At 41.7% G+C, this 11,028-nt stretch overlaps 1 protein-coding gene across 3 annotated transcripts; it reads left to right on the top strand.

Annotated features, from left to right (window-relative positions):
* Positions 1–1,013: 1,013 nt before the first annotated feature.
* DHCR7 (7-dehydrocholesterol reductase) lies at positions 1,014–9,714 on the top strand. 3 transcript variants are annotated; one of them, XM_082057685.1, is made up of 8 exons: positions 1,014–1,151; positions 4,022–4,185; positions 5,042–5,264; positions 5,997–6,087; positions 6,742–6,955; positions 7,268–7,472; positions 8,293–8,424; positions 8,990–9,714. In XM_082057685.1, exons 2-8 carry the CDS (start codon positions 4,088–4,090, stop codon positions 9,452–9,454), a joined length of 1,428 nt encoding a protein of 475 aa, XP_081913811.1. In that variant the 5' UTR covers positions 1,014–1,151; positions 4,022–4,087; the 3' UTR covers positions 9,455–9,714. The 3 variants fall into 3 exon arrangements, with proteins under 3 accessions (XP_081913811.1, XP_081913813.1, XP_081913812.1); XM_082057687.1 differs by having other exon boundaries at positions 1,020–1,151; positions 4,083–4,185; XM_082057686.1 differs by having other exon boundaries at positions 1,032–1,151; positions 4,006–4,185.
* Positions 9,715–11,028: the final 1,314 nt, after the last annotated feature.

Here is an 11,028-nt window from a genome sequence, read left to right as displayed (position 1 = left end):
TCAATTCAACATAATGAGACGAAGGTAAAAAGTTCACTGTGACGAAGCTGAAGGAGCCTTCATCCAAAGACCCCCAAAGACCCCTCCTCAAGACCACCAGATGGCACTGCGCAGGCGTAACAGGGAGGGGTCAAGGAGGAGACTATGGAAACGATTACCTGGGACACATTTTAATAAGCGGGGAGAGGTTATGAATATGTATAGGCATTCCTGGGGTCATTATGAATATGTAACACCTTACTGTATTTAAACACACCTCATATCGTTAGAAGTTGCGCATGAATGGTGGAACGATCCCCCTTGCGCCCGACGTCTAAATAAACATAGCTGCTTTATAACCTTGTGAGTTGTAAAGTTTTATGACTTTATAGGTTGTAAAGTTGTTTGCACGCATCAAATACCGAAGGCAACGGCAGCAGGATCCAACGTTTTGCGCATTTTTCGCATTTCAGCATCATCGCAGCAGCTCTTGGGGTACAAAACTCTGCGGAGCCCCGGCTCTCTCCCGTGTCCTCCACTCATTTGGCTGCCGTGAGCCTCTTCGCATGCGGGATCACTAATTTATTCTGTACTAAACTGTCTCCTTGGCCGCCAGTTCCTTTTCTTTCAAAACCTTTGCTCGTTTTAGCGATTTCTCCCGCGCGGTGGCTGAATCAAAACCCCCGAGGCCACTACCGCCCGTAGCGTGCGGGCTCTAGGGGATGTTCTCACGGTAACTACACGTTGCTCTCGCAGTTAAAATCCCTCTGTGCAAAACAGCCCTGACTGTGACTTTACAGGCTGCCGGGCCGAGCGCTGCTCGTCCTTGTCCCGCGGAGCCACAGCGGGACGAGCGGCCCCGGTGCTGCTGCCCCGCTCGGAGCGGGGTCGGCGCAGGGACCGCGATGCGGCCAACGTCAAGCCCACCCCGTCTCCTCAGCCCATGGGTTGAGTGCGCTCAACCAATCAGGTGGCGCGGAGGGGAGGGGGGCGAGGTGCTGATTGGTCAGCGCGGCGGGGAGGGGAGGGGCAGCCCTGAGGTGAGCGTCGCACCGTATCGCATCGTGTCGCCGTCGGTACCGGCGGGGCGGGCAGCGCCGGGTTGTGCCTCAGTGACCGGAGAACAGCGGGAACAGCAGCACCGGGCGGGTGGTACCGCGGAGCTGCTGCTGGTAAGTTGGCAGCGGGCAGCGTTCCCCCGACCGGCGAGTCCAGCCGTGCGCGGGGGGCTCGGGCTCGTCCCTCACGGAGAGCCGCGTTGGGCCTTGTCGGGAGCGGGTGGTGCTGGGCCGGCGGCTCGGAGCTTGTGTCTAATTTGTGGGGTACCCCCCGATAATGCTCCCCAAGTGTGAGGGATGAGCGGCCCGATATGCTGCTCTGCACCTCCTGCACAAAACACGAGGCTCTGCGGAATATTGCACGTTAGCGAGGTATTTTCATTTAAAATATATATTCATGAACGCGACTCTGCCTTGTTTTTATAGAACAAAAATCTAAAAGTGGGAGTTTTATCACAGATTCCCCTCACTAAGTCTGGAATGTGCCGATAAGAAGCACCGAGCACATGTAATTAATCCTTGACAGGGCTTTGTGTGAACTTCGCTCTGTGAACTCATGTCAGATATGTGGCTTGGGCAGCAGGCGGAGAGAGCGTCCATGTGAACTGGGTGGCTGGCATGATTATGCCTTTATCACAGTCTAAGCAGTAATTTATCATTAAACCCTGATGTTTGGACCCGGAGGAACAGTGCATCTCTGGAGTTCTCTGTGCAGGTGATAACTTGAACTGTGAATTTTGCTCTGGCTCTTGTTAAGAAGCTGAGTTTAGAAAAACAATATTTGGGGTGTGTTTAGCAGGGCAACAGGAAGCTTGCGTTTACAGAAATTGAAATAGTTACTAACAGGAGTATGACTTCAGTGGGAGCCTTGATCCAGAAATAGTAGCATGTGTTGGGCATAGTTCTGAACACGAGAGGTTGTTACTGCCAGCATAGCTGTCTGTCAGACTGGGGTGTATGTTTAGGGGAATATTCCTAAGCAGGCACTTGTTTAAGTTCCTTTGTTGAAAGGCAAAATTTGGTGGCAATTGTTGGTCTTTAAATAGGTTGGAAGCATGGACCCCTTATACAGAATGGCTGGGGTTGGAAGGGACCTCTGGAGATCATCCAGTCCAACCCACCTGCTAAAGCAGGTCCACCCAGAAATGTGTCCAGGCTGGTTTTGAATGTCTCAGAGAAGGAGACTCCACAGCCTCTCTCGGCAGCCTGTTCCAGGGCTCTGGCACCTCAAAGTAAAGACGTTTCTCCTCATATTCAGATGGAACCTCCTGTGCTTCGGTCTGTGCCTGTCACCCCTCATCCTACCTCTGGGCACCACTGAAAAGAGTCTGGTCCATTCTCTTGACACCCACCCTCGAGATATTTATGAACATTGCTGAGATCCCCTCTCAGCTTCTCTTCTCCAGGAGGAGAAGACCTGTTGAACGCCAGCCTTTCTCATCTAGCCAGTTCCCAGTTTTAGCAATTGGGATTTTCTGCAGCGTCTGGTAGGACTAATGGTAAACTGGGTGTATGCACAAACTGGGTCTTGCACGAAACCACAGGTGTGGCCAGTAGCTTTGCACAAGTGCTCAGCAGACTCAGCATAGTTTGCAAATCTAGTACACTGAGCTCTGCAAAGCTGCTGCGCTGTTTGGCTACTTAAGAGCCTGAAACAAAACTGAGCACCATGAAAATTCCCAACCTAGGATTTATTTGCTGGATCTCTTAGAAAAGAGGCCCAGTTTCTCAGTAGGACTGACAAATCATGTGGAATCCTTGGAAATATTCAAAATTTAACTGGGCAAGGGTCTGAGCAACTTGTTGCAAGTTGTCCTTGCTCTGAGCAGGGGCCAGTGAGGTCAGGCTGAATGACATCAAAGGTTTCATTGACCTAAATATTTCCAATTCTGATGAATAAGAGTCTATCTTGGCAAAATTCTTACTAATATTGTAACCGTTCTTTATAAGAATTTGCATTACTGTTACTAGGCAAATGTAAATAACTGAAGTAAGCTCCCACACTCTAACTGCGATACAGTGGATCTCCTGTCCTGCCTCTGTCTTCTTGTATGTGATCAATAACCTCCTCTTGAGGTTTGTGTGTTATCTGCTTGTCATGAAAGTATTGATACCTGGAAAGATGTAGACTTCTGGCTTAAATCTGAGCTCAAATTTGGCTCAAATCTAAGCTGTGAGAGTACAGCCTGGTAGTGTCCTCAGGGCCATGACAATGTGCTGTAATCTGTGTTTCAGTGGAAATAACTGATAGTTTCTGGTTTGAGTTAAAACAGCAAAGCCTGAAAAGGTACAAAACTAACAAGCGTTAGCAAATTCCCCCTGAATGGCAAACTACAATACCCCATGTGTTTTAGAGTCTGTATCTTCCCATGAGATAAAGTTCAGGAAAAATACCATTTTTTGAATGGAGGATTACCAGATGTTCAGACTATGAGATGATGATCTTTGACAAAAGTATTTAAGCAAAGCAAAAGAAAGCTACAATGCATGTCCAACAGAGAGGATAATTTGTTGCCTAGTAAGTTGTTCTCTGTTCCCACTAATTTCTGATTTAGATGGGATTATAAACTGTCATCTTGTTTTCTCTGGTATCACTAATGTATGTGGAACAAGGGGCCAAAGGTAAAGTACATAATTTGCCAACGTCCAGTACATGTAATGTTACTACAGTAGTGATTTATCTAATTAAGGCAAGTAATCAGTTACATAACTTTATTTTCAGGGATTTATAAGAACATGGCAAAACAGAAAAGTTTTTTTCCCTTTGCATCTCACATATAAGTATTAAGCCGTATATTATATCCAGTTAGCAAGAAGTTTAATGGACTGCTTTGACTTCAGTGTTTGGTTATGTTTTGCTGAATATAAGATCATAAGGAACTGGGAAAGATTTTCATCCTTTCTACCCTCCTCCCCAAATTTCTTGTAATCAGAAGGCTATATAATAATTTTAAATAACTTTTATTAGTGTTTCTCTTCTGTAGAGACATAAGAATTACTGAGAACCAGATGGAGTAATACAACAAGTATTTTCTTTCATACAAGACACCATGGCAGCCCATCAGGACAAAAAACCTTCTGGAGAAAGAAACCGCAAAAGCACCCAAAATGGTTCTCGAACACCCCAAGTCCAGTGGGGAAGAGCATGGTGAGAGAAACTGATGACCCTCATTAGTCATTGCAAATTGGTTCATACTTACTCTTATAGATACTACATTCCTTTTAAACCTCCCTCTATAAGTAACAGATTATTACATTGCCCTTCAGTTGAAAGCTCATGGGTAATGAGCTGCAGTAACAGATGCCAAAGAAGAGTTCTTCAAAAGGTTAAGGATGTAGAGCTTCCTAGATGGCTTGGGTTAAAACACAGTTATCCTTGCAAAAAAAGTAGAACAAATAATAAAAATCAGTGAAATTTGTAGTTCCTTCAAGGGCTGAACAAAATATTGCCTGAGATTTTAACAAACAGGCATCCATCAGTGGTTTTGCCAGCTGACATCTCCTACTGTAGCAAGATTTATTACTCATCTCTCCATTCTCAAAAAGTTGTGCGAAAATTAGCATTGTGTTGCGGCTGGAAACATCTGTGGGTGTTTATAGGGCTTCTTACCACAGCGTGTGGTAGAACAAGTTCAGCTTCTGGCTGTTCACGGCCCATCTTTTCTGTGTTTCCAAATTTTGCGTAATATTCTTGTGACTGTTACCACTTCCAGCTGAACACTCTACCAGTTACACCCATGATTGCCATCAAAACCACAAAGGCTGCGATAATAAACTGCTTTTTGGAGGGGAGTTATTATTTATTCTGTTGCTCTGCTTAACTAGCATAGATAACAGTTTGTGGTAAAGTACGTAACATGCTAAGTTATTTGACCCAAAGAAATGTATGTGCCCTGAAAACATTTTCAGTTTTCATCTCGTTAGTCTAGAAGGTGAACTGAAAAATTGCCTGACCGTTCTAACCGAAAGCTGGAGAAAACAATAAAGCTGTGTTTGGATTACAGGGAGGTGGACTGGTTTTCCTTGGCAAGCATCATTTTCCTGCTCATGTTTGCGCCCCTTATCGTATATTACTTCATAATGTCCTGCGACCAGTACCAGTGCTCTCTAACCGATCCACTCGTTGACTTGCTGACGGGGAATAAACATCTGTCTGACATCTGGAACAAGACTCCTGTGCTGACCTATAAGGCTGCTGGCATGTATACCCTGTGGGTCGCTTTCCAGGTACATTATTGAGTTATCTTGATGTAGTGGCTGGGTTTTAAAACAGCTGTTCAATTAATCCTTTTACAGGAAGGATAATGGAATGTCACGCTTGCATTTACTCTTTGGTGTTTCTTACTTGCCATGGCTTTTTGGAATCCAGACGAAGCTTACAAACTCGACAAATAAATACGTAGGGAATATACACAAATATTCCTTGTGTGACATATTCCTTGATGTGGGAAAAAAAACCCAACTATGTAACAACAATACCTATTTGTTTTAAATAAATACACAATAAATATATCACAAATTAACACAGCAGAAGGGGTGATATATTCTATAGACAGTAAAAAAACATTGACATCAGAAATATAACTTACATTTGTAAAATATCTTCAAACTTAGCAAACTACTCCCTTTTTTTTTCCATTTTGGAAAACAACTTACCTATAACACAGATGAAGTTCAAAATAAAAGGAGAAGGACCTGACTCTTGTTACTAACTGTACCGCCTCCCTACCAAAAAAGATTGACAACCACGCATGAAGTACAAGTTTAGAATTGTTTAATAGCTTGCACATGTTACTAGTCTAAAATCACAACAGCTAAATCTTGCCGTATTTACTTATCCAATACTTAATTGAAACTGCTGTGTGTAACATTTGATATGTGTATGAAAGGGGTAGTGTCTTGGGGGGTTTTGTCTTGCCTGTTTTTGCTATTAATATTAATATATTCTATGTCTTCTAGGTGGTTTTGTATGTGTTCATTCCTGACTTCTGCCATAAATTTCTTCCTGGATATGTAGGAGGTGTCCAAGAAGGTGCCATCACCCCTGCTGGTAAGTTCTTCATTAGAATACATGCACACCATACAATCTTCTAAAATTATAGTATTTTTGTACTTACAATCTGTAATAACCCACATGTATCTGGAGGAGGTGTGGAAATAAGTGCTTTCACCTTCCTCTTATATTTACTTCAAACAAAAATGAAAGCAAGCTACGTTGTCTTTTAGAATAAATGCTACAATTTCTATCTCTTGCTGTTAGTAAAACTGTTGATATGGCAGGTACCACACTGGTATGGGAAAAATACAGATTGATAATTTTGGCACTTAAAATCAGCAGTGGACTATTGCCAGTATTCGTCAATGCAGTTGTACTTGCCGAAGCTAAATTAACCCACAAGACTTGAACAAAAAGCATGGTGTGAACTAAGTGTGAGAAAGGGTGACTTGTTACCTTAGTCAGTTTTAGGGGAGATGCCAAATTCAGTGTTTTGTGAAGAGGAAAAACTCAGCCTAACAAAGCCTGGTGGTTATAGCAGAGTCAAATGAAACTTTCAGAAAAGTGCCACAAGACTTTTAATTGGGAGAGTGAGGTTGTTTCGTTTCGTATTTATTTGAGCTTCTATATATTGTATGCATATCTATCTTAATAAAAAGCTGTATTAGTGCAGTGTCACTAACATGCAATTTTTTCTTCATCTTTTAGGTGTAGTGAATAAGTATGAAATCAATGGACTTCAGGCTTGGATCATTACCCACGTACTTTGGTTTGCAAATGCCTATTACTTCCACTTCTTCTCACCTACCATCATTTTTGACAACTGGATTCCTCTCCTGTGGTGTGCCAATATCCTGGGCTACATAGTTTCCACATTTGCCTTGATTAAAGGCTATTTTTTCCCTACCAGTGCCGCAGACTGGTATGTGATTTTCAATAATAAGACAATAAGACACTAGGTAATCGGACATATAAATCAAATGCTGCAAAGAATAATAATGACAGGATATATTTTATATATGACTGTGGCTCTTTGCTTTGTTAGCACCATGTGTTAGCACCATAGCAGCACGTGCCATGTTATCTTATCTTTCACAACATTATACGGTTTTGTGATTTTTATTATCATTACATCAAGTGCCTTAGGAAATCATCTGGAATGTGTAGTCAGGTTAGTGATTACCTGTATTTGTGTATAACTGCGAACATTTCTATTTTTTTTAATGCTTTCTAGCAAATTCACTGGCAACTTCTTTTACGACTACATGATGGGGATTGAATTTAACCCTCGAATAGGAAAGTGGTTTGATTTCAAGCTGTTCTTCAACGGGCGCCCTGGTATTGTAGCTTGGACTCTAATCAACCTTTCCTATGCTGCTAAACAACAGGAGCTGTACGGTCAAGTAACCAACTCCATGATCCTCGTCAATGTCCTTCAGGTAAATTCAGAGGAGAGAAATAAGAAACCAATTTGGAAATAAACTAGGAATAAAGTAGAAACATCTCCTTGCATTGAAATTGAACTTACACAATTTTTCCTGGCCTGACCAACCTCATTGAGTGATGATGCACTGGGACTTGCTTCTTTGGACACTTGTATTCATTTATTTGGACACTTGTACTCATTCCAAGTGCCACCAGTGGCACAGTCATGTCTGCACCAGCAGATTTCAGTGTAAACTTAATTGAAGAGGTACTTTTCTGAGCCTGTGTTCTGGAAACAGGCATAGCCTGATCTTGGATACAAAGAGAACAATGATGAATTCTTATTTGGTTTTGTTTTCTATTGTTGTTGTTTTGTTGTTTCACTTTGTGTGTGTCAGACATGCAGAACTACACGTCTCTACACCTAAAGATAGCTGAAGAAACCGCAAAGTAATAAGTACAGATAATAGTTTGGATTTATTCATTACTATGTGTAAATGGGTCTGTTCTCCCTCTCTGTAAGCATGTGACTCTTTAAGCTGGATACAGGGATGGTCAAACACGACTCTAATCCCTAAGCACATGTCCTTATAGTGGCACACTTGCCTTAGTTATCTTCGTTAATATTGCTTTGCATTACTTATTTGCTTTATCTATAGAGACGTATTTGTGTGATATGTTGCTTTTAATACCCTTTTTTGAAGTGTTAAAATAAAAGCACAAGTCGGTTTTGAGGTCATATCACAGGATAGCACAGAAAAATTAGGCTGATGCTGTTAAACAGGATGACTGGTGACAGGCGTGTGTTGTTAATGTGAAACTATTCTGTTTCAGGGTATTTATGTTTTGGACTTCTTCTGGAATGAAGCTTGGTATTTGAAAACCATTGATATCTGCCACGATCATTTTGGCTGGTATTTGGGCTGGGGAGACTGTGTTTGGTTGCCTTACCTCTATACTTTGCAGGTAAAAATGTAAAACTGTCCAGAAACATTATCCCCAGCAGTTTGGTTTGTATCCTAAATTGTTGCTAGACAGTTTGAATGTTGAGTAACCATTATAACATCCTTTGTAACAATTTACTTTAGGAAGTCTTACTGTCCCTGCATGGAATTGACATCTATTCCTGTCCTTTCCTCCTTTTGTGCCCTTTTCTGTCACTGTCTATTGCATCTGTATATTTTTATCAATCCTTTCAGTGTCTTTTTGTATTCCTGCATGTTGAGAGTTTGGTTTTCGGTGGCTGGTGGGTTGGTTGGTTGGTTGGTTTTTTACTTCTGTCCTGGTTTGTGTGCATCTTTGCTCTCTCTCTCTTGTTCCACCTACAAAATGCTATTTTGGTGAGAGACAGAGAAAGAAAACGTGGGATGCAGAGTTTTCTGAAAATTGTCCATGTTTTTACTGGTAGGGTGGATTTTCCTATTCTTTCTACTAGTCTGTTCTGGGTCACTGTAGGTCAGTGAGTTAGTCTGGCATCCTGAGCGTGTATTTAAAGTAAATCACTGATTGTCTCTTGTTTTCTGCCCCCCAGGGTTTGTATCTGGTTAACCACCCTGTCCAGCTGGGCACAGCTAATGCCGTAGGGATTTTGATGTTGGGTTTGATCGGCTATTACATCTTCAGGGTGACCAACCACCAGAAGGACCTATTCCGTCGTACCAACGGCAACTGCAAGATCTGGGGGAAGAAACCAGAATATATCGAGTGTTCCTACATGTCCATGGACGGGACCAAGCACTACAGCAAACTGATGACCTCGGGATTCTGGGGGTGGGCGCGACATTTTAACTACACGGGAGATTTGATGGGCTCCCTGGCCTATTGCCTGACTTGTGGGTTTGACCACATCTTGCCTTATTTCTACATCATTTATATGACTATTCTGCTGACCCACCGCTGCATTAGGGATGAACACCGTTGCTTCAGCAAATACGGGAAGGACTGGAAGCGCTACACTGCTGCCGTGCCTTACCGGCTCCTACCAGGAATATTTTAAAGCGAACACGGAATCCGGGGGAAAGAAAAAAGAAAATTGAGATTCAAAGAGTTTATCCACACAGTTGTACTAACAAAAACACTTTGTGAAGGACGCTTGTACTGCTCTGAAGGAAAAAAGGTGGCTGAACAATAATCCTTGCTGTACTGAAGGAACATGTAGGCAGACAGTATTTAAAGTAAATTAAATGAGACACTGAAATGATCTAATTTTTTAGGAGACTCTTTTACTTGGAACTTTGTTCTTTTTTTTTTTTTCCCCTCTCAAAATTAACTTGGAATTGAAGAAATCTTGTGTGAATTGAGACTCCTGACATGTCCCAAAGCTGGGAGGAGAGGCCTCACCCTTCAGAGTAGCAGGGTTCTAGAACCAGTTTCCAGTGACTCACAGAAGGAAAATAATGGCCTGATCTCTTTATGAAATAACTTGTATGATGTGGTTGCTTGTGAAAGTCATAACGCACAGTCATTAACTCCTCAAAGGAGGTTTTCTTGTTTGTTGCTTTTCAAGAGGTTAATTGGGGTAATACTGAACTGGGGAGCCTGATCCTAAGCTGCTGTGTGGGAATATTGTTACAATGTAGTATAAATATTTGTGAAAGCTGGTGGAAGTTGTTATAGGTCAAAAGTTACATTAGTTTATAGCACCTGAGAATATGGTGCATGACTGAGTATTATTTTAATACTGAAACCAAACTTGGTTTGTGAAGATACTGAGCATACAATGACTTCTTTATTGTGGGCAAAAAACTGCATTCTCTGTTGTTTGTATAAAATCATGTTTGTTACAATTTAATAAATAAATTGGGTTTCAAGACAAGTAAAAAATACTGTTAATTCTCCTTTCAGCTATTTCTTTTCTCGTTGCATAGTTGCATCTCAAAATTACCAGATTCAAAAGCAACTCTTCAAAGAGTGTAATTACAGGTGCTGCTCCAAGGATGCATAAAGGAGAAACAAATAAAAAGAAAAAAGGATCACAGTATTAACCATGCATCTTGTAACAAGTTTGGTAGCTATGTTCAAGCCAAAAGACTTTTCTTTTTACACATAAATATATAGTTGTTTTTTATAGGAAGCAGATAACTGTGCAAATTTGTTTCTCGTAGGAGCTGCCGAAAGCACTGATCTTCATGGCAGATTTGAATGAGCTGCGTTGGTGAGTAGCTGTTTTGGTTTTGCTGCCGTTCTCCCTGAACGGATGGTTTGGACAGGACTAAAAGAGTCTCGAAACATGGAAAACGAACATGTCCTGTAGTTTGTCTTTGTTTCAGAGCTGTGGATGGACAGGCATGTGTAGGGATGCCTTCTTAGAGAAAGTTCTTCTAACTGTAGCCCCAGCACTATCTGTAGATGTGGTAACTATTTTATAACCGTTTTGCAGATAACAATTTCAGTATATTATAGTGTTGTTAGTAACTGTTTTCATGGGACTGAGATTAGCCATATCTGACAATTTCCACTCTTAAATCCCAAAGCATTCACATGGAATAACAAGCTCTGTGTTAGGATGTCTGGTAAGAAACTTCATAATGTCTTTATATTGCCAGATATTGCTTAAAATCTGCGTATTTA

This window comes from Streptopelia decaocto, assembly GCF_964273445.1.
Source record: "Streptopelia decaocto genome assembly, chromosome: 7".
NCBI classification, from domain to species: Eukaryota; Metazoa; Chordata; class Aves; order Columbiformes; family Columbidae; genus Streptopelia; species Streptopelia decaocto.
Note: the sequence above shows the minus strand (reverse complement) of the source record. Positions and strands in the feature narration are given on the sequence as shown.